Genomic DNA, 22,470 nt, shown 5'->3' on the forward strand with positions numbered 1-22,470 from the left:
GCCCCCAGGCAGAGACATGTGGACTCCTCTCTCATACACGTTCGCTAGGCACATGCGAATACATGAAACCGGTTACACGCACATACACAGAAACTCGAAACACACACGGAGGGAACCCACGCAACACCCACACCGAAGTCCTGCCGCCGCCTGCGCCGCACTCTGTAAACACGCACTCACATCCACCCGCGCGGGGCACGCGCAGCCACTCGTCCCGGGCGCCTGGGTGCGTGTGCCCGCCCCTGGGCGCTTCTATCTGTGTGTGCCTCCGGCTTCCAATCTTTCCTCTGGGAGGGGGAGGAGTGGCTGCGAGGAGTGAGAGACAAGCGGGCAGGCCGGGAAGGGTGGGGGAGCAGAGGGAGGGGGAACCGGCCGGGGGAGGAGGAGAGACGAGAGGAGGCGGCTCTGGCAGCGCGCGCGGCGGCGGCGGCGGCGCGGAGAGCTTGGACCGGGAGCCCAGAGCTCGGCTGGGCAGCGGGAGAGGAGCAGCCGCAGGAACTGCAGCTCTGTCAGCTTGGGCCGAGCCTAGAGACACCGGCCTGGCTGGTCCACGCCAGCCGCAGGTGGGAAGGGGCTGGTTTGGGGGTGAGGGTCTTCCGGCTAGGGGCTGAGGCTGAGCCGCGGTGCTGTCTCCTCTTTCTGTTCCATAGACCAAAGCTGAGCATGGAGCTGTCCCCTCGCAGCCCTCCCGAGATGCTGGAGTCGGATTGCCCGTCAGCACTGGAGCTGAAGTCAGCCCCCAGCAAGAAGATGTGGATTAAGCTTCGGTCGCTGTGAGTCCCCGGCCGGGAGTGGGGGGAAGGGATGTTAGGGAGCCTGGGGGTGGGGGGTGGCGTCTGGAGCCGGGCTGGTGGATTCGCTCTGGCACACATGTTGGCAGGTGCGAGGAAATGAGCTGCTCCGACACGAGTGGCCAGGACATGTGCAAGGCATGTGCGGAGCAAGCTGGCTGGTTGGAGCAGGTTTAGGAGTTGCAAAGCTAGGGATGTGCCTGTGGATCCCCCGGGGTGACACACGCAGCATGGAGAGGTGGCACACGACGTGCGGTGCAGTGTGGCAGGGCTGCAGCCGGGCAGCATTCAGGAGGTGCCAGGCTGACTCACACGTATCAATGTGCAGGGTTGTGCAGATGTGAGACACATCATGTGTGTGCTTGAGTTTCTGTGGGTCACAGAGATGTTTGTAGAGTGATTGCACACAGATGCAGATGTAGTGCTTGGGGATACTTGTGCCAACCTGTGGGTCATACATCTCTGTTGGGATTGGTGGTTTCTGCCTCCTGTATTCTACATGGGGTGGGGGTGGGAGATGCCCCATAGCTGAGCTGCTCCTCTCTCTTGGGGCCTGGAAACCCGCTCTGTATATTAATGATGGGGACCCACCTGGGATCTGCAGAAGGGGTGCAACCCCTACCTGGGATCTGAAAGAGGTGAAGGGTGGAGCCTCTACCTGGGAGCGATTGACAGGGGCAAGGTAACTGTCAAAGCCTTTTTATTGCTTTAGGGTCTCCCAAGGATCTCCAAGCACATTTAGGCATCTTCTTTTATTTTTGCAGGATCAGGGTATGTGGGGAGGAATAAATGGGGACAGGAAGGACTCAGGTGTCCCATACTCCAGTCCCCAGGGAGGAAAGGAACTTTTCTTCCTGCTCCTCAGAGAAGAAGAGGATCTGGTCAGAGACAAGCCATGCACCATGTTTATCTCCCAGGCAGCTGCCAGCGGGTAACCTCTGCAGTCTGTTGATTCTTAAGCAGAGAACAAGGGAAGGTGCTCCTCTCCTTGATGTGACTCCCCATGGCCCCAGGAAAGAGGCTGTTGATGTTTATTGAGGAAATCCAGGAAGCATCGCCCCTTAACCCAGTATCCTCAATAGGGAGCACTGAAGCTTTCCATTTCTGGGCTCTGGCAGACGGAGAGATGAGGGTAGGAGACGGATAGATGGTTATGATTGTGTTGTTTTTAAAATACTTCACCTGTGGCGATAAGCTGATGCCTTTTTACTGGGTGGGTGGGTCTGATTTATATACTAGTTGCTGAGGGAGGCCTGAGGGAGAACTGAGGCATAGGGGCAACAAGGCTTGGAATCCAAATGTGCTTCGCAGTTCACCCCCTTTGCTGCCTCGAGCCAATGCAATTTGCGGGCTCTCTGAAGCACAGCCTTGGAATGAGTTCTGGGATGAAGAAATGGAAAACCGGATTGAATTGATTTTTCTTGGGAGGAGCACTGGGTGATTCTTAATAGAAAATGATGCTCTGTTAATGGTAACTAAACTGGGAAGAGGGACAGGTAAGGAAGTGGTTGAAGGAAAAGAAGGGGACTCAAGAATTCAAGGTGTCCCGGGATGGCTTCCCCAGAGCACTAGTGGCTCATCACATACTTCCCTTGCCTCCATGCTAGGTAACAAATTGATATTTCTTCCTTTAGTGTGAGAAGTTCTCAGTGGTGGGAGGAGAGGGTCCCTATAGGAGGCACTGAAACCTGGGGAAAGATGGGAGTAGAGGCAGCGGCCCCTACAACATGTGTTAGCTTGAGATGTCCTTACAGGAGATGATGGTGGACAAGGACCACTAATCATAAGGATTAGATTATTCTGGTCTTCACTCAGTTCAGCACTGTGGACCATGAGAGTGCTAGCATGAATAATAACTTACCAGAGAAGTACCATCTCCTTATCATTTATCACTAGGAACAGATTCTCAATCTCACTTTCTCAAAGCAGAGAAAGATCATGATATCAAGGCAGATCCCAAGTTGATGGTTTACGGGATTTGGCCCTATTTGCATACTGGGGAGGCTTTGCCAATCAGATGAAGGACTATAAAAGGATTTAGGACTTTTGCTGGGTAGGAGAGAGAGACTCCCTAACTCTCAGGGTCTAGTGGTTTCTGCAGAGGTGAACAAAGAAGGCATTCTCTCTTTTAAATGGAAATAGAACACCCCTTCCCCTAACCCCAGTCTCCACCTGTCCCCAAATGGGCCTGAGTGGGAAGGGGTTGTTTAGGCTGGAAATAGGGGGGATGGTGAACATGATTATATCAGGACTGGGTGCTGAACAGAAATGAAAGCAGATGGAATGAATATATATATATATATATATATATATATATATATATATATATTCCTTGATTCCCCTACTCACCATATACTATATCTCCCCACCCCCAACTATTCTTTTAATTTCTAATCTAGGACATCTAGGCTCTCTTCAGGGAGTCCAGGCCTGGTGTTTTTGCCTCTGGTGAAAATGCCTGTATCATAGAATTCTTCAGGGCAATTTCTTCTTGGGAAGGGCATCCAGTAATTCTGTTTCCCACACTAGCACTCTGCCAAAGATAAATTCAGAACCTGGAGCATATGAGCTAGAGAGTCTTTAACCGTGTGGTTTCACCTCTACCCAGCAGGAAAATTTTCCTAACTAAGCAGACTCAGGCTGAGGCATGAGAGGCTGGGACAGGCAGTGTGGAAAGGATGTGTTGACCAGGATGATTCTCAGCCTTTCTCACCCGAAGATGATGGATTTGACTTGCCTGCCCCTCCTTCTCTGAGACCAGAGGGTCTGAGGAGTGTAGGGAAAGGTCAGTACGAGTAGAAGGGGTTTTCTGTGTCTTTTGTGAATCAAGAAAAACTATGAGCAGAAATTGGTTTGGCATCCTTAGCTCATTCATTCATTCATTCATTCGATAACAATTGAGCGTCTCCTGTGGGCCAGGTGATGTGCTGGATGCTAGGGATACAGTGATGGATAAAATGGACACAGTCCCTGCTCCTATGGAGCTTGTAGTTGGGTTCAACACCATCAAGTGGAGTGGAGAGTGGAGGAGGCACCCTGTTCCTCATTTTGCTATACCCACCCAAGTGGTAAAAGTCTGCCACTCTGGTTTCTGCTTAATCTTTTCCTTTGGGGGTTACACACATAGGAAAAGCATATATATGAGCTCTCTCCCAGGACAGTACAAGCACCACTCTCTTTTCCTTGCTCCAGTTTCTCCTGGAAATTTACAGACAGAACTTCCCTCTTCCTTTGGGATAATACAGACACAGTCCCTTTCTCTTCTTCTTTCTCTACATGGTACACACTCAGGATTCCCAAGGTCTAGGCTCAGTGTCCTACGCTGTGGTTCAAGGTCATTACAGCTGAGCTGGAGCAAGGACCCAGTTGGGGATTGTTTTTGCCCATCTTTGTTTCATCAGCATCTAGTGTGGTACTGGAACATACGAGGCATTCAGTAAATAAAAGAATGAACAAATGAATTAATGAATGTACGTGCATATGTCATAGAGCCCAGTTCTGACTCTGATTCTGTGGTGCATGTGTTCCTGCGTGCAGATGGTGCGGGGGAGGAAATGAGGGTAGAAGAAAGGTAAATGTTGTTGTTGTGATGTTTAGAAGGTGTGGGGTTTGCATACCTCAGAACAGAGCCTGGAACTGAAGGAGTTACAGAGGATATAGAAACGACATTATCTGGATGTGTGAACGACATGTATCATAATGACTGTGAATGCCTGACATGTATACATGTGTGTCTGGGTAAAGGTCGAAGTACATGCCGGGGACAGTTTGTGGAGTCAGAGCTCTATGACGATGTCTCTTTGTTTTTATGTTTATAAACGGTATACATGATAATAAATATGTTGGGAAGGTATGCTGAATTCAGGTATGCCAGATACCTGAAATTGTTTTATGTATGAATGAGATGTATGTGTGTATGTGAGTATGTGTGCCGATAATGGGATAATATGTATATGTGATCTTATATGTGTTTGCAACATATTCACATCTTTTGACAATATTTGGGAGATAGATGGGCAAAAGGAGGAGGCTGAGGGACTGGACTGGGTGTCTCACTGACTTATCCCACCTTTGGTCCTAATTTTGGGTATGCCCCATGAGTGATCTTCTGTGGCTCTTGCCAGTTTTAAAAACCATGCTGCTGTTTTCCTGTCTCTGCATATGGCTATGGAGCTACTGTGGAGACTGCAGAATAAACAGTGGCTCCCTGGACCTCTGGGGAAAAAGGAGCATCATTTCTCCAGGCCTCGGTGGGATGATTTTTAGTACCTTCCTCCCCAGATTAGCCCTTCCTCCTTTACTTCCAGCCAGAGCAAAGGGCATCTCTCCTCCCTGAGTTGTATCCTCCTCCCATCAGATGGCTTCCATCTCTCTATTTCCTCCATCAGCTTTGCCTTGAATGAGGCAGCTCCGGATGGTAGAGGGTGGAAAATTCCTGCAGAAAGGTGAAGGAAGGTGCAAAGATAGGGGAAATACAATTCAAGCCAAAGGAAGAACTTCACAAACTTCAGGTCAGAATAGGTGGCTGGAGAGAAACAGGGTGGCAGGGGTGGAGCGGAAGAGCATTGTGAATATTAGGAGACTTGAGTTTGAGGTCATGTTTCCACTTTGCATGATCATGAAGTCCCACAGTCTCTTGGAATCTCAGTTCTTCATTTGATGTCATCCATGTGAAAGTCTGGAGTTCTTTCAGCATGGGAAAGCTTGCGGTGTGAAGAGGCAGGGGAATGGGAATGAACGGGTGACCACTGGCTTGGATGGGGAGAAAATAAAGATTCAAGAGGCAGGAATATGAATTACTTAGTAGGTTTGAATCCTGGTGTTTGGGACACGATTTGGAAGAGTCTTGTTGATGAATGCTTGTCAGGAACTGGTGAGGCAGGTGTCTGAGCTTAGAGAATGGGGGGTTGGGTGGGGCGGGAGAAGGGCTGTCCTAGAGAGTGTGGGGCTACTGAGGTAAACAGAAAAGGGAGCGTCCTACTCCTTATCACCCCTTTTTCCAGTGGTCAAACTAGAAGTGGGTGGAGCAATTGTAGTTCTAAGACCTGGTGGGCGTGGGGAGCTCAGGGACGGCCCCTGGTGAGTTCTGTGACCACTGGAGGAGCTCCCCTCTGGCATTTATCCTCAGGTGGGTACTGGGGGCAAAGAAGGGCTCCTGAGGAGGGAAAAGGACAAAACCGAGATGTTACCCTCCGTCCCTAGACCTGGGGGTAATATGACTAGGTATGTCACATCCTATTTTAGAGAATCTCTAAAGTCCCTTAGAACCCAAATATCACTCTGCTTGCTCAGGAGCCCCAGGAGGCCCGTTGGAAAGATGGAGAGAGGAGATTCCGTATTTGAACGTGCGTTATTTATCACCTTTGCCTGGAGGGGAGGGAAGTAGGTTGGGGATGCTATGGGACTGGAAGGCCAGGTGAGAAACTCAGAAGGACAGAAGCCTGGATGTCCCTAGATCTTTTCCACCTGCCTGCTGCCCAGGGAGTTCCTGAAGCCAAGGAAGTGAGTGGTTATTACCCGTCTTCCCCTCTTTTTTTTTGGCCACTCCCATCAGACTGGACGGAGGAGCCCAGAACCTTCCCTCTCTTTTGAGTCTTTAAAGGAATCATCGAGGGTTTGATTCCAACTTCTCTGCTCCCTCTGTTTTCCTCTTCTTTGATTCTTTCTACATCCTTCCCTCTGTCATCTCCCTCCTTTGTTCCCATCTTTCTCTGGTTCCTTTTTCTCTGCTAGGCTCTGTTTTGCTCTCACATCCCATTTCCTTTTTCTCTCCCTATTCCCTTTGACTTAACCTCTCGCTTTTGGCTTTCGGTGCTCCTACTCCTCCCTTTCTTTGGCTCGTAGTCAGAAAACCCCTGAGCTCTCCCCTCACCCAGGTGTTATTGTGGTGATGGTGCAGGGTACGCTTGCCGCAGGCACCCTTGGGGGCCGCCTCAAGAGTCCAGTCTCAACTCTTGTATTCTGCAAGACCTTTCTTTTGCCTTCTCAGTGACCTCATCCTTCCAGCAGCCCTGGGGAGGAAGCCAAATGATTGCCTTCAGGTCTCTGGGGGCTGATTTTTCTCAGGTATGGAAGTTGAGGAGCAATTTCCCAGCTCTCTTCAGGACAGCAGCAGAGAAAGAGGGACAGAACCAGGGCAGCAGGTGGGGTGCAGGTGAGACAACTGGGAGACTGGAAGTTGTTAGGTAATGAGTTTGTCCCCTAAGGGAGGAAGACTTAATTGTCTGCAAGAAGCGAGAAGCGGGCGAGAATCCTGGGAACACTGAGTGGGGCAAAGATGGGAATGAGGGGGAATAAAGTCTGCTGAGATGGGAAAAGGGGAAAACCGAGATGTTGTCCATTCGATGCAGAGAGGCCCCTAATGCCAGTGCTCTTCCCCCTCTGTACCTCCCTCCGCCCCTCCAATCCTGCAGCTGCTCTTCTCCCCTCAGCTCCTGCCGCATCTATGGAGCTCACCCCTGTCTTGGAAGAAAACGTGAGGTTAGGGTTCTGCTTTCGCATCCCAGACCTAGCAGAAGTGCACTGAGAGAGCAGTAATAGGGTTTTGGTGGAGAAGCAGGCTTGGTGGGAGAAGGGCCAGGGCATATCCAGGGAGAGGCCTGGGGGCACAGGCTGGGAGAAAAGCTAGAAAGGAAGGGGGGCTTCAGGTGATGCTGTTGGATACAGCCAGGCTCCCAGGTCAGTTGATTCCGCAGCTGCGATGAGAAGTCAGATTTGCAAATAATTATGGTGGCTGCAGTGGGACGATTAGGTTGTCAGCTGGTGTTGGCACCATTTAGGTTGAGAAGGGAGCTTGGCTTCCAGGGAACTTAGTGATTCCCTGGCAGGCAGGACCTGGGGCTAGAGAAGCTCCTCCGTTCATTCCTACTCCTTGGCTTCCCTGCTCCCCTGTTTAGCAACTCTTGCATATCTACCTTGGCACCATCACCCTCGTTCTCTTCTCTATGCCCACTTTGTTTGGAAACTTCGTGAGGCCTGGGCTGAGTAAGCACACCTGCCAACAGTGTTGCCAAGCTCCCTAAACCCTGACCAAGCAGTAGCTTTAGAAATTCCAATCTGAAATACATAAAATAAATCAAATTGCACCAGGCTCACCCCAAAGACTTATCTGTTTTGCCTGTTCTCTCCCTTTCTGTTTTTATTTGAAATGCCAAGAAAATTTGCTGTTGTTTTGATTGCAGCAAGATGGACTGAAGATAGATATGCAGGAGAACTTGCTGGAAAGTTCACGGAGGTTAGAATGTGACCTTCCTATGCTAAAGAAGAAAGCCACTCTCCTCTTTTACGCATCAGGTTAGGGATGAGTTTGGGGAAGCAGTGAATCAGTCAGGATGAACTTGAACCCAGGATGAATTGAGACCCAGGCATCCTACTTCCCTAGTGCCTACAATGCACGCACTGAATCTGAGAACCGTAAAATGTTACAGAGGAGGAAACTGATGGCCAGAGATAGCTGGTAAGATGTGGGGCAGGGCTGGGATCAGACCCAAATTCCACGGACCCACAATTTAGTGCTGTTCCTGTCACACCTGCAGTCAGTCCCATGTCAAGCTTCCAACTCACTTCCATCCCAGGCCTCCTTTAACATCTGTTAGGCCCCCTGGAAGCAGGGCATCTGCTGGCAGCATCTGTTGGGATGTAGCTTGGAGGGCTGGTGGGGTGGTCCATGTGGAGGTGGTTAATGAGCAGAATTAAACAGTGCAGAGAGACAGAAGAGGGCTGGACAAGTGAGCCAGAGAAAGAGCTCTGCACTGGGTGTCTGGACTCTGATTTGCCTTCCTCTGACTTTTTTCCCATCCCTCCCAGTTCCTCCCTCTCTTAAGGGCTGAAGCCTGAGGGAGAAGTGACTCATTTGTGTGCTGGGCTGGGAGCCCGGATCTTGGGTTCTTATTAGTCAGGGCTAGGCTCAAGCCGCTGAGATTCCCTCTTCCTCATCTGGCCTGAGCTGTGCTGGGCTGTCGCTAGGAACACCTGTTAGAAAGGTCTTCTGGTCAGGAGGCAGAGAGGGCCTTGCCTTCAGACACAGTCAGGGTGAGAGCTGACTCCTCTCCCTCTTCTTCAGTGTTTCTCAGACCCTCTTCTATATCACCTCTCAAATCTCCTTTCCTGCCCTCCCTGCCCGCTTAGCACCTCTTCTCCCTCCACTCACCTGGTTTCTCTCCTTCCCCCACAACCCCTGAGTCTTCCATAGGCCTTGCCTTATTCTCTCCCCACCCTTCCTCCACCTAGCTCTTCTGTCCAGTGCCTAGAGACCGCTGCCATGTCAACCTGAAGCCTACCGCCTCCCAGGATGGCACCCCAGTTCTGCCACCAGGGGGGCTATTTTTATCTCTGGAGCCACCCCCGCCACTGAGCCCCACCAGCTGTAAGAACCCGGGCTGCGCCTATAGCAATGGGCAGCCGGGGGAGCGAGGTGAGCGAGGGGAGTGGCAGTGCTTGGGTAGGGTGGAGAGCTGATTGTCTCGGCTTCTAGAGCTCCATGCTCTGCATGTTCCTCAGCTCCTGCACCCACTGCCTCCTGGCCCCTGTGGAATAAGGAGCCAGAGACAAGTCTCAGACACCCGGAATGCTGGTGGTGGGGCTTTTCCATCTCCGGGGTCTTCGGTACGGGGCTGGGCCTAGGGGACTTTGTTCCTGGAGGACTCTTAATGAACGTTTGCTGAACTAACTAAATAAAGGCTTGGACTAAATAATACATTTTTGCATTTATGCATCACTTCATAGTTCCCAAGGTGCTCTCACGTGAGCTCATTGGATTATTTACCCATTTTACACACAAGGAAGCTGGGGCTCAGAGTGTCTTGCCCAAAGTCACACATAGTGATGAAGTCTAGGCAAAAGGCACCTGGTTTTAATTCACGTCTTCTTTCTATTGGATTTAGCTGATTTCCTTGGTTCTTTCAATTTCTGAGATTTTAGAGCCTTGAGATCAGCCAGTTAATCCCTTCCCAACACCCCTACCCCACTCCTCTCCCCTCCCCCACCCCCCTCACACCCCTCTTCTTTGACCAGAGGCAGTGTCTCCTATCCTTTGTTCATCCCATCCCAACTCCTATCCTTTAGTGCAGGTGGGGAAGGCTGGGGATGGGTGAGGAGGGAGGCATGATCACTGGGCTCCTTGCTATTTTAAAACTAAATTTAAAAGCTAAAGGAAAATCCATGCTGGACTCTTTGCAGGGGTCGTCACATCTATGCCCTGCCTCCCACCCAGGCGACAGGCTCCTTAGCTTGGACAGAGGTAGAGTGTGGTGTGTGTGTGTGTGTGTGTGTGTGTGTGTGTGTGGATGAGTGGATATGTGTGAAATATTTTTCCTCAGCAAGGGATGGTGGTTGACTAGTATCCTCCCTTACTAGGAACAGTTAGTAATAATAATAATAAACGTTGGGATGAGTGATGTGGCTTGTATGTGTGCAGGGGTGAGGTGGTAAGCAATCATTTGTCTAACGAGCTTTGGTTCTACTGGGCAAGAGAGGAGAGGGATGGACTAGATATCCTCTCCAAAGCTTTTCTAGTCTAAGAAATCTCTACTTTTCAGTAAGAGGGTCGAGGTTAATGCCTACTTGGCTAGGGTAGCAGGGCTTGCAGTGAGGGCCTGAATTTAGGGGCGGGAGGGGAGCTGGCCTGGCTTGTTTGTTGCTGTACCAGGCTATGTACAGCTGGCTACCACCTGCCTCCACTCCCACCTCCATCCCTATCCCTTCAAGCAAGCCTGTCTACAGAACAGGCCAAATGACTTGTCTCTCCTGGGTGGCAGTTCTGGTTCTCTGAATCTGGGTCTAGTCTTTTCTTTCTAGAAACACTAACCAGCTTGTGTGTGTGTGTGTATGTTGGAGGCACAGAGAGAATGAGACAGACACAGAGTGTGGGTTTCCTTTCCTCCAAACTCTGCAGCAGCCCTGCCTCACCACTACCAGGAGTTCACTAGAGCACGACTTGCAGATACTTAACCTCCGTTCTTCTCATTGCTGTTGAAGCCCACCTCCACTTGTCCCAGTAGTCAGTGGAGCTGAGAAACAGCCGGTTCCTAAACTTCATTTGTTTATAATCCTGCAAGGCTTTGGCACAGTGACAAGGTATTTTAATTTCTCCCTGCTTTTGCGGGGGGTTGGGGGGGGGGAGGTGATGGGGGAAGCCTTCCCGTCATAAAATCCTGGCTCTTGGCTTGTTTCTTCTCTTTTACTTGTTTCCTGTCATACTCATCCCCACTAATCCCCTGTCCTCGTTTCCATATTACCCACAGCCCTAGACCCTAAATTTAGGAGATTGTAGTCGCGAAACTCAGAGCCCTGGACGCGTTTAGCTTCTTCACCCGGGACTCTCCTCTTTAGCCCCGCCTAACCCCTCAGCTGACCAATCGCAGCCCCAATGCACTTGTATCGGTGACGTCATCTCTCAGCCAATCCGGGGGTGGGCTGGGGCTGTGTGCGCACGTCCAGTTCGCGCCGCAGAGGCTAGGTTCTTTCTTTCCCTACCTGAACAAGAGCAAAGGTTGGAGGCGTAAGAGGGGCGTCGTGGACCCCAGGCCTCTCCTTGGCCACCCTGTCACTTCTTTCTTTGGGCTGGATTGATCTCTAGCCAGTTAATTCACAGTTATCCGACAATTCCCGATTTACAGATGAAAAACCGGGCTGGGAATGTTAACATAACTTGCCTAATCTCTTGGTTTCTGTGAGCAAGTCTTCCTGACTTTCATTCACTGCCTAGGATGGGAGGGTGGTGGTGGGGAGGTGGGAGGTGGGAGATGGGGGATGAGGGTTTTCCTCCTGGTTGAGAGGGTCTCTGGGTAAGGATCCCCTGATCCCTAGCTTGAGCAAGCCATTCCCTGCAGTTTCTAATTCTCTTCCGGTTTTGCTTCCATTCTTTCAGGTGGGTTAAAGCTCATTTTGAAGAATGGCCCCGGGGAAAAGACCCTGTGGGGGAGCTGAAGCTGTCTTAGCCCCTCTGGTGGGCCCTTGCAGGGCGTCTTCTCTTCCCACTGCAGACTTTCTCTCCACAACGGATTGAGGATGGTTCCCTGTCCCTGCACCCTTAGTCCCGCTAACCCCTTCTCAAGGAGGAGCCCCACCTCTTCAGAGCAGGGGGCAGGCCTGTGCTATTTCTGTCCTTTCTGGGATTTTTCTGAGAACAGATTCTTGTTTTCAGTCTGATTCAGATGTGAAACTTTTCCCGTGGCCTCTCACCCAGTTGCTGTGGGCTGGGTCTTTGCCTCATCAGTCCCTTCTTCCTCGCCAGGCTCCTCCTGTTCCCCTCTCCAAAGTTCTCTCTGGTCAGTCACTCAGTTCTGCTGAGACCTAGAGGAGGAAGTCAGGAGCCCAAAAGGGAGCCCTGGGGTCCTGGGGGCGGCATTTTGATGCTCTGAAGTTAGAAACTTTGATTCCCCATGGCAAAGCCTGTTCCTGTGCAGAGGAGCCACCTCCAGGGCCCCATCCTCAGGTAGGCTCCAGAAAGGAAGGGAGAGCGGAGGACAGCTTGCTGTGGGCCCACCAGTTGTAATTTGGTGGAGGGGAGGGATCAAAACTTGCCAGTATATATATACAGAGGATGCCAAAAAAAATGTATACACATTTTAAGAAAAGAAAAAAACTTTTATTAAGATTATGTTCATGGTAACCACTTTGAGCACCTCTTGTAATTGCAGAAGTCAAACGTGACTTGTATTCATCTATTGTTATTGGTATATATTGACTATTACAATTTTAATGCAGTTTTCTACTTTCTTAAAATGTGTATACATTTTTTTGGCACCCTCTGTATTGTGCGTATGTGTATACTTCTCTACCTTTTACCCCATCCATCTTGCCCTTTACTTTATTCTCTTCCCTTATCCCTCTCCCTTTCCTTTTTATCACTTCCTCTTGACTATGGCAGGTGATTCAGCAGAATTTTCCCCCTTTCTCTCCCTCCCGACCCCCAGCATCCTTAGGACCTCACATTCCTCTGGAATCTCTTCCTCTTGTCTTAAGAACCCAAAAGGGAAATAGGATTCTTCTCACAACTCCCAGCCCTTGGCTTGAGCCTGCCCTGTGCTGAGCCCCCTACTTACAGCAATCTTTTTGGGCGTGTGAATTCTGGAAGTAGTGGCAGGGGTATTTGGAGGTTGCCAGATCATCAGCCACGTGGTGATCAAAGGAAATGAACTGGTTGGGGCTGGGAAGCTGAGCTCCTCTGTGGGGTTGGGATTATTACTGCCCAGAACCTTCTCTTCCAGCTGGCTGCCCAGAGCTGGGAGACACTGGGGCCTTCCAAGGGTCAGGATCTGAGGCTTATCCCATGGTGCAGGGACTGAAGGTAAAGGAGAGAGAAGTGGTGGCGGTGAAGTAGGGCTAGGGGTGGAGGTGGAAGGAATGTTGGGGAAGCTTCCAGCACTCCTTAGGGCTGGGTGAGGACGGGACAGGGTGAGCATCCTGCTTCACAGGGAAAGGGACAGTTCCCTGCCAGATTCCCTGAGGACTGGACCAGACTGGTTGGATTAAAACTGATGTGGGGGGTGGGGAGTAGGACTTCCTGCAGAAGAATGACCAAGGTGAGGACTTTGGGTGGGTCAGGGGAGGCCTTAACTCTGAAGGACTTTAGAATCAGAGAGGCCCCTGCCAGGCCAGAAAGTGGCAGCGTGGGGGAGTTATGTAACTTCAGGAAGGTGAAGTTAAGCACCTGGATCCTTCCAGCTGACTGAGTCGAGGTTCCCCTTTTGGACTCCCCATTTATCAAATATATTCTTTAATTTTTCTTTACCTCTCTCCTTGTGGTGTCTGGATTGTGTTGGGTTCAGATTCCAACAGGGGCTATAAAAGCTCCTGAACAAGATCTAGAGGTGGAGGCAGGAGGAACTTGGAGGGAGGGGGTGTGTTGAAAGCCAGCCTAGATCTCACTCTTCTCCCCAGGCTTTCCATTAGAGAGAAACGCTGGCTCAGGGATCTCAAATGTGAGTGCTGGCAGATAGCTCCTCACTTAATTAATTTGCCTCCTCTCCCTTTTATTTATTTAATGAACATTTACTGAGCACATATTGTGTGCTCTGCGTACAGTAGCCAGGATAAATAACTCACTGTCAGTGCCATGAAGATATGCACAGTCTACTATGAGGTGACAGACACCAACACTTCATGAAGGATGGATGACTGAGACTGAAGAAGTTGTGACGACGGAATGGGCTCCAGCCTCTCTCCAAGTTAATTACACGATCGAGCTCTCTCTGCCCAACACCTTTGGTGTTTGGGGCACAGTTAAAGCTCCGGTAGTGTGAATTGTAGGCTTGCTGATCTAACTGAGATTGACAAGTTGTGTGACCTTGGACAAGTCACTCAACCTCCCTCATACTCATAAGGTGATTGTGAGGCTCAAATGAAGTTTGTAAAGGACAGATAATGGCCATTATCATTCTCCCATTTCCTCTGTTAGATGGCTTCCTAATTACCAGACTCCATCCAAACTAGACTCACTCTCCTGGACTTGGGATAGACAAGGCAGGCACTGTTGAATTTGAAGGGAGCAAGCTGTGAGCTGGGTAGGGCCAGCATGATGCTGGTCAGTTAATTCCAATCCAAATCACATTTATAGAATCCCGTTGTATGTGCCAGGCCTTTTGCATATGTTATTTCATTTAACCCTCTTATAAATAGCCCTTCTCAGGTGGTTTATTATCACCCTCACTATTTTACAGATGAAAGAATTGAGTCTCTAAAACAGCGGTTCTCAACCTTCCTAATGCCGCGACCCCTTAATACAGTTCCTCGTGTTGTGGTGACCCCCAACCATAAAATTATTTTCATTGCTACTCTATAACTGTACTTTTGCTACTGTTATGAATCATACTGTAAATATCTTTTTGTTTTCGATGGTCTTAGGTGACCCCTGTGAAAGGGTCGTTCGACTTCCAAAGGGGTCGCGACCCACAGGTTGAGAACCGCTGCTCTAAAATAAAGGCTCTCAAACTTCAAGGTGCATGAGAATCATCTGGGACGTTTATTAAGCGGATCCCTGGACTATACCCTCAGACGTTCTGGTTCAGTAGGTGTTCAGTGAGGCCTAGAATCTAAATTTTTCATAAGTATCCCTGGTGATTCTGATGCCAGTGATCTACCGGCCACATTTTGATAGATAGTGATTGAGAATTAGAGGCTCGCCCAAGGGCTCAGAGCCAGGAACTGACAGGTTTGAATCCAGGATTGCTGCCTTGCAGACCTGCCTGGAGCCTTGGTTTCTGCATTGGAAATAGGGATAGCAATCTTTCCCTCCCTCCCTCCATCCCCTCCCTCCCTCCTTCTCTGCCCATTGTGAGGATAAAATCAGATAAAGTAAGAGAAAGTACTTTTTAGAATGTAGAGCTGGCAGCATTGTTAGTGATTATACAAATACATGCAAATGAGCATCCATGGGCTTAACTGTTCACTTTGGGAGCCTGTGCTGGGATGTGTCTTTCAGGAGGGTTGGGTGTGTTGGGGGTAGGGGGGGTGGGCGTTGCCTGGGGATCTAGGAAGAAACTTTGACAGAAAGCATTGACCCCTAGGGGCAGAGTTTTCAGTTATAGAAAGGGCTAACCAAAGTGGAAGATTAGGCTTGGGATAGGAATCTGTGGGGGTGGGGGGGTGCTGCTGGTGGTGGGGAGATGGAACCACAGGCCTTTCTTCCTAGGTTGGGTGTCCCCAGATTCAAGGGCCCCTGGCCACAGGGATTGACCTGGAGTGGGAAGTCCGGCTGAGCCAGGGCCCCAAAGGCAGAGTGTTCCTCTTTGTTCTGTGATCTCTGGGGCGGCACTCTGGGAGATGCTGACTCGGACCCCCCTTTCTAGCTCATTGGCTGGAAAGCCTTTTTTGTTGTCTAGTCTCTATTCCTACTGAAGCTGTAGCTGGGTCTGAGCTTTACTCAACCCGGCCTCTTTCTTGTTAAACAACCCGCTGTTTCCACATGGAGCGTGTGCAGCAGGAAGGCTGGGAGTGGGGTTTTAAGGCAGTCCGCTGAGGAGGCTGCACTGGCACCCTCCCGTTTCCCCCCTTTCCCTCTGCCCCTTTTGTATTCAGACATGTCTTGGCCAGGACTGCTGGTCCCTGAGGCGAGAGTTGGCCTGTGATGCTTCCTGGGGCTGACTATTTTGGGCACCCCTATTCCAAAGCTGCTGAGACCCCGGGATTCTAGAGCTGCTTCTGTTCAGGAATGCCATTGTTCTCCCTCCCTCAGCATCCCTGGGAATTGATGCTAATTTCAGCCTCTCCTCCCTGACTCATTCTCTTCTCCTCCCTGACTCAGAGGGTGACCTTGGGTTTCTGAAGCCCCTCTCAGTGGGGAATTGTGATAGCCACCATTTCACCCCCATCCTGGTTTTAGAGGGGGTGGGGAGGGGCTGGGGAAAAAAGAGAGAGGGGAATATTTAATCACTTTCTTTAAAATCATCTAAAGTCAGAGAGCGTTGTTTGCTTTGTGGCTGCCTGGGCTGGACTCGCCAGACTTCTAAGAAGCCTCCCAGTTAATCATGGACCCCCAGAATTCATGAGTGCAAACTATGAGGGGTTGTCCCTTCAGGCAAAGAATCCCGTGAGTGAGACCCCTGGCCCCACCCCCGTCACTTTGGCTCTGGGGGAGGTACAGTCACCCTTTGCCAGAGGTTCTTTCTGACCCTGGGCAGGCAGGGGTTAATCCTGCTTTGTCCTGGTTGATGGATTCTGGAAATCATAATCCATTAGCTCTGCCTGGATGGAGTGAGGCCAGGCGAAAGCGTTCAGATTGCTCTTTGTTCTGTGTCTTTGCCATCTCTGCCAGGGACAGAGGGGCTACGGACATGTACCCCCCTCCCCACCATGACTGAGAAACAATGAAAGAATCCTGAGTACTTTTTTGATTGCTGTCGTTCCCAGAGCCCTCTTTCATGGGGGGAAATAAACAGCTTCATCTCTTGGTTATTTAGACTGTGGAAAAGACCACCCCCCCCACACCCCAGGGGCTTGTACCTGCCTAATTCTGCTGGGCCCTGGGCAGTCTAAACAAATGTGTTCAGGAAACTCGGACTAAAGGCGGGTGTTAAGAGGTCAGAGAGGTGGGTGGGGACAGTGGAGTCAGGAAAATCCTGGGATTAAACTTTGGGGGTAGATATAATAAATTTAATACAGGCAGTGTCAGTAGCCCGCGATGAAGAACATGAGCTGCTATTATTCTTACTGTTAGAATGATTAATGGTTTATGGAAGGCTGAAGCTGTGTCTGTAAAATCAACTCTATGAAAGGTATCCTGTCCTCATGACAAGGTAGTGGCACCTAAGCAAGATGTCTGTTCCCCCGCCCTCTCTGCCCCCCAGGCTACGCTACATGGTGAAGCAGTTGGAGAATGGGGAGGTCAACATTGAGGAGCTGAAGAAAAACCTGGAGTACACAGCTTCCCTGCTGGAGGCCGTCTATATAGATGAGACCCGGTGAGAGAGGGGACAGTGGTGATGCTGGGCCTTGGGGAGAGACCTACTCACAGAGGAGGAAGATGCCAGACACAGTGACCCAGGGACTGGGAGTCAGACAAAGCTGGAGATGGAGACTGTGACAGGGCCAGAGCACGGAGGAAGAGTGGCAGGGGCAGGTAGAAAGAGCTGGAGGTAGACATATCGGCAGAGGTAAGGAGGCAGATGGACAGACACGGGGTTGCAGAGACAGAGACAGACACAAGTGTGAAGAAGGAGAGACGGTTGTTGTCTTCAATATCGTCTAGTCCCAGCCTTCTTCCCCGTGTGGAATCCCTCCAGATCGGCACTGCCCAGTGTGGGAGCCACTGGTCACACGTGGCCATTGGGGCTTGAAATGTGGCAAATGTGAAGTGAGATGTGTACGTATTTGTAAAAACATGCTGGATTTCCAAGCTTTAGAAAAAAGAATAAACTGTCACATCAATATATTTTATACTGCTTCCATGTTGAAATAATGATAGTTTGGGTGTATTAGGTTAAAGAAAATTTATCATTAAAATGAATTTCACCGGTTTCTTTTTACCTTTTTAGTGTGGCTACTGGGATATTTAAAGTCACTTATATGTGGCTTGCATTTTCTTTCTGCTGGACAGGGTTGCTGGTCTATAGCATCCCTGACAGGTGGTATTCCAGTGTCTGCTTGAACGCTTCCAGAGTTGGGATGCTCACAGACCTCACATAGTGACCTGTTTCATTACTGGGGTCATCAGAGGGAGAGAAACAGAAATAAAAAGACATAGCGAGAGAAAGGCAAGGGAGGTCCGGAGAAGGGAGAGAGCTGGCCTGAGAGTTACCGAGGTGTAGGGTGCGGCTGGGCCCGAGGTTTTCTAGGTTGTGAAAGCACTTGCTGTCTTTCCCCTGTGACACCCTTTCCGGGGCCTCAGGCAAATCTTGGACACGGACGATGAGCTGCAGGAGCTCCGGTCAGATGCTGTGCCTTCGGAGGTGCGGGACTGGCTGGCGTCCACCTTCACCCAGCAGGCCCGGGCCAAAGGCCGCCGAGCGGAGGAGAAGCCCAAGTTCCGCAGCATCGTGCACGCCGTGCAGGCCGGGATCTTCGTGGAGCGGTGAGGCTCGCCCACGCTCGGCCTCCCTCTGCCTCTAGTCGCGTCCCTCTTTCCCAGCCACCTGGGTCTTCCAGGCCCCCACCAGAAGTATGGCACCACATGCCCACCTGATCAGACCCCAGTCCCTCTCCAGACCTTCATACTGGGACCTCTTTTCGTTATTCTCCTCTAGGATGTTCCGGAGAACATACACCTCTGTGGGCCCCACCTATTCCACGGCGGTCCTCAACTGTCTCAAGGTGATCCCTGGGTTTTTGGGGAAGGGGAGAAGGTTGGGGGATGGAAATGGCCTTTGGGACTTTCAGACTCTGTGTATGGGGTGATCTTTGCCTTCTTTTTTGACTGTTCTTCTCATGTTCTTCAAAACAAACTTTGCCTACTCCAGAGGCAAACTTCTGCCTTCTTGCCTCTCCCATACTGAGAGATATCCAGGAAGAAAGGCCCATTTCACCACCTCTTTGGTTACCTATTTCCCAAGACTCTGCAGTCATTGGGAAGTCCCCCTTGAAGTCTAACTGCAGCCCTTGCTGCTCCTGGGACGCTCCCCTTGGGAATCTCCCTGCCTAGTTTGTTGTTTCTTCACAGAACCTGGACCTCTGGTGCTTTGATGTCTTTTCCTTGAACCGGGCAGCAGATGACCACGCTCTGAGGACCATTGTTTTTGAGTTGCTGACTCGGCATAACCTCATCAGCCGCTTTAAGGTTGGGCAGCACCTTTCCCCTGCCTTGCATGATTCTCCACTTCTGTCACTCCTGTTCTAGAAGATTCCCAACAAGTAGATTCCACAGGCTCCCTCACTTAGTCTCACTGTCAGGGAAGTCTGCTCATGCCCACCCCAGTCTGGCCTCTCTTTCACTTGCTGCAGTGCCAGCCTCTGACTTCGTGTGTTGCTTCCTAGGGGAAGATTCTAGGCCTGCAACCCTCTAGCCTAGGATTCTGCTCTCTCCGCCTCTGCTTCCCTCCCCCCAAACTTGACCTCCCCAGGCTGACTCCATGTTCACCTCCCTGTTTCAGCTGTCCTACCTCCTGCCTGTGGACACTGGAGGTCTAGAGTCCAGATGCTGTCAGCCCTTTGGGATAGAGTCTCTCCATTTGTTTCCTGGGGCATGGGGAGGAAACAAAATTGATCATTTCTCTCCCCCCACTCCCCAGCACTTCTCTGTCCAAGGAATGTTACGGAGAGGATCAGCTCTTGGCGGGGCTGGGGAGGGCTGTGTGAGGAGAGGGAGGGTGTGTGATCTCCGTTTGCTCTTCAGCTTGGCTAGCTAGAAGAACATGGGAGTCAAGTCCTCTGCAGATCCTATGCCAGGAGGGAGTGTCTGTTGGGAATAGAGGCTGGAAAAAACCACGTCCACACTTAGAAGTGGAGGGTGAGGGGGGGGTTGGAGAGTCGCAGTGGGGATATTTGGTCATCACTTAGGCGGGGGTGGGCAGATGTTAGAGTGGAGGAGAATGTGTGTGTTCTGAGGGGTCCATTTGGGGGGAGTCGAGGAGTCCAGTTGGAGGGGCCCCTCCCAGAGGTCTCTGGAAGATCATCCCGCCCTCCTTTGCCTGAACGTCCCTGTAACAGACCGGTGGTGCATGTAAGCCTTTCCTCCGCCCTTACTCCTTTAACAACTCCCAAGAGGGTTTCCAGAACTTTCCTGAGATGCTTAGTTGGGATTTTCTTCCGTGCCTTCCTGAGGCCTGTCCTTCTGCAGTTTCTTTTTTTCCCCCTTCAATCCTGCCTTCTCCAGGACAGAGAACAGCTGGGTCCCCTTTTTCCTAAGATTTTTCCCAGCTCATGTTTCTCCAAACTGGTTCTCAGGTCTACTCCAGACACCAGCTTCTCTTAAACTCTGTTTCCTCACCTGGAAGGACTGGTTTTGGGGAGACCCAAAGAATAATTGCATCAGGTTGGGCTTGGCCCAGCCCCAGTCTGCCTTGCTCCAAGGCAGTGAGAGAGCGAGGGGGCACTTATTGCTTTAGTGTTCATTCATGGTGGAGCCCCCAGTCGGAGCTGCCCTTCTCAAGCTCCGCGTTCCTTTCCAGCACCCAGCCCCTCCCCTGCTCCTCCCCTTCCCTTCCCTTCCCTCCAGGGACGCCATGGCAACACAAAAGCAAGGGCAGTCGTCTTGGAAACAGTCCTTTAAAATTCCCTGAATTTGGGGCACAGCCCTCCAGGGGTGGGGGTGGGGGATGTTAGGGTCTGACTGATGAGTGAGTGGCGCATCTTCGCATCTTCCGTATCTCATCACTATCGCTCATCGCTGCAGATGCTTCCCCGGGTCCTGAACCACGCTCTCCTCCTAGCCTCAGGAGATCCAGGGATAGGTACAGACACAAGCCTTGTCCTCTGGGAGCCTGAGCCTTTGAAGGAGGCAGACATACCCCAAGGGCCTACGCAGGACAGAGACAGAATTGAGAGTAGCTGGACAGAGCTCTGGCTCCTGGTGCTTTTGTGTGTGTGTGTGTGTGTGTGTGTGTGTGTGTGTGTGTGTGTGTGTGTGTGTGGCTTCTCAGGGCTGGGGGTAATCCACATCTGGCTGGAAGGGCCCTCTCTGCATCATCTTACCCTTCCCCCTGCTTCTGAGCCCTTCTGGATGGTATTGGATTGGGGTAGGGTGGGGTAGGGTGGTTGGAAGGTAGGAGGGAAGCTTGCTTTCTTTTTCTTAAAAATCTCTAGGGAAATAATAATAATTATAGCTACTCTTTAGAGAGCACTTACTAAGTGCCTTGTACTTATCTCATTAAATTCAAGGTAGGTGGTGTTATCTTCATCTGCAATTAAGTATCTGAGCCACAGGGAGGCACGTGACTTGCCCAAGGTTGCATAGTCAGCAGGTGGTAGAGCCAGGATGTGAGCCCAGGTCCACCTGACTGCTGAGCCAGTGCTCTCTCCCTAAGCCATGCTGCCTTCTAAAGAAAGATGCCATTGCTGATCTCAGTCTTGGGCCTCCTGCCATTCCTTCAGACCCTACGTGTGTCTCAATTACTTCCCTCCTACTGCAGATTCCCACTGTATTTTTGATGACTTTCCTGGATGCTTTGGAGACAGGCTATGGGAAGTACAAGAACCCTTACCACAACCAGATCCATGCAGCTGATGTTACCCAGACGGTCCACTGCTTCTTGCTCCGCACAGGGATGGTGGTAGGTGCCCTTGAGACCACTCTTCTGTGATTCAGGGTTTTATGGCTGCAGACCTGGGACATCTAGGCTATACTCCAATTTCCCTTCTTTTCTCTTTGGTTCTTCTCCTTTGGCATCCCACAGTCTTCAGAGTCAAATTGGACTTGTTCTAGAGAATTTCTGGGTGGACAGCAACTTCATGGGATGTGTGCTGGGATGGAGGAGGGTCTTCGGCCATTCCAGGAACTGAGAAACCTGGCAAGAATGGGATGGCCTGAGTGGTCTAGCTTGTGTGTGGAGGTCTTTGGGCAGTGACCGGGAGAGGGGTTGGCCGCCTTTCATCCTCTGTCTCTTTCTGCCAGCACTGCCTGTCGGAAATCGAGGTGTTGGCGATCATCTTTGCAGCAGCCATCCATGACTATGAGCACACAGGCACTACCAACAGCTTCCACATCCAGACCAAGTGAGGGTGGGATGTGGCAGGGCAGGGGGGCCACGTGGAGGTGGGGAGGTTGCCAGCGTCCTCACCTATGGGAGGAGGAACATGCTTACCTTCGGCTTTGTAGGTCAGAATGTGCCATCCTATACAACGATCGCTCAGTGCTGGAGAATCACCACATCAGCTCTGTTTTCCGAATGATGCAGGATGACGAGATGAACATTTTCATCAATCTCACCAAGGATGAGTTTGTGTGAGCAGATGCCAGAAGCTGGAGTCCCTAAGAGACCCCATTATCCCAACCCCCTCTTCCCACTTCCCGGACTTCCTGCCTAGCGGTGTCGTGGGGCTGATCGCTTTACTGGTTCTGCCCATTCAGAGAGCTGCGGGCCCTGGTCATTGAGATGGTGTTGGCCACAGACATGTCCTGCCATTTCCAGCAAGTGAAGTCCATGAAGACGGCCTTGCAACAGCTGGAGAGGTGGCACCTGGTGGGGTGTGGCCGGGGCTAGGCCAGAGCGAGGGGTGTGTGAATTGGGGGCATACGCATGGGTAGTTGGTGTGCCAAGTCTTTGCTTGGAGGTAGAAGCTCTTCTGGCTCCAGATAGCTGAGTCTCTC

The 22,470-nt window shown here is 50.9% G+C and overlaps 1 protein-coding gene across 4 annotated transcripts in view; it reads left to right on the forward strand.

The window, feature by feature from the left end:
- The first annotated feature begins 213 nt into the window (after positions 1 to 213).
- PDE1B (phosphodiesterase 1B) overlaps positions 214 to 22,470 on the forward strand; it is a 27,412-nt gene continuing 5,155 nt past the window's right edge. The window contains exons 1-10 of one of the 4 annotated variants that reach the window (XM_019659777.1): positions 214 to 563; positions 651 to 773; positions 17,078 to 17,191; positions 18,118 to 18,300; positions 18,473 to 18,539; positions 18,886 to 19,002; positions 21,293 to 21,433; positions 21,775 to 21,875; positions 21,979 to 22,104; positions 22,231 to 22,332. In XM_019659777.1, the coding sequence (XP_019515322.1) occupies positions 664 to 773; positions 17,078 to 17,191; positions 18,118 to 18,300; positions 18,473 to 18,539; positions 18,886 to 19,002; positions 21,293 to 21,433; positions 21,775 to 21,875; positions 21,979 to 22,104; positions 22,231 to 22,332 (1,061 nt within the window). In that variant the 5' untranslated portion in view covers positions 214 to 563; positions 651 to 663. Of the gene's footprint in view, positions 564 to 650; positions 774 to 3,557; positions 3,577 to 12,053; positions 12,226 to 13,000; positions 13,081 to 17,077; positions 17,192 to 18,117; positions 18,301 to 18,472; positions 18,540 to 18,885; positions 19,003 to 21,292; positions 21,434 to 21,774; positions 21,876 to 21,978; positions 22,105 to 22,230; positions 22,333 to 22,470 lie in introns of those variants that run through there. The other 3 variants (XM_019659779.1, XM_019659780.1, XM_019659778.1) reach the window with 3 other exon arrangements.

This window comes from Hipposideros armiger, unplaced genomic scaffold, assembly GCF_001890085.2.
Source record: "Hipposideros armiger isolate ML-2016 unplaced genomic scaffold, ASM189008v1 scaffold_303, whole genome shotgun sequence".
Lineage (NCBI taxonomy): Eukaryota > Metazoa > Chordata > Mammalia > Chiroptera > Hipposideridae > Hipposideros > Hipposideros armiger.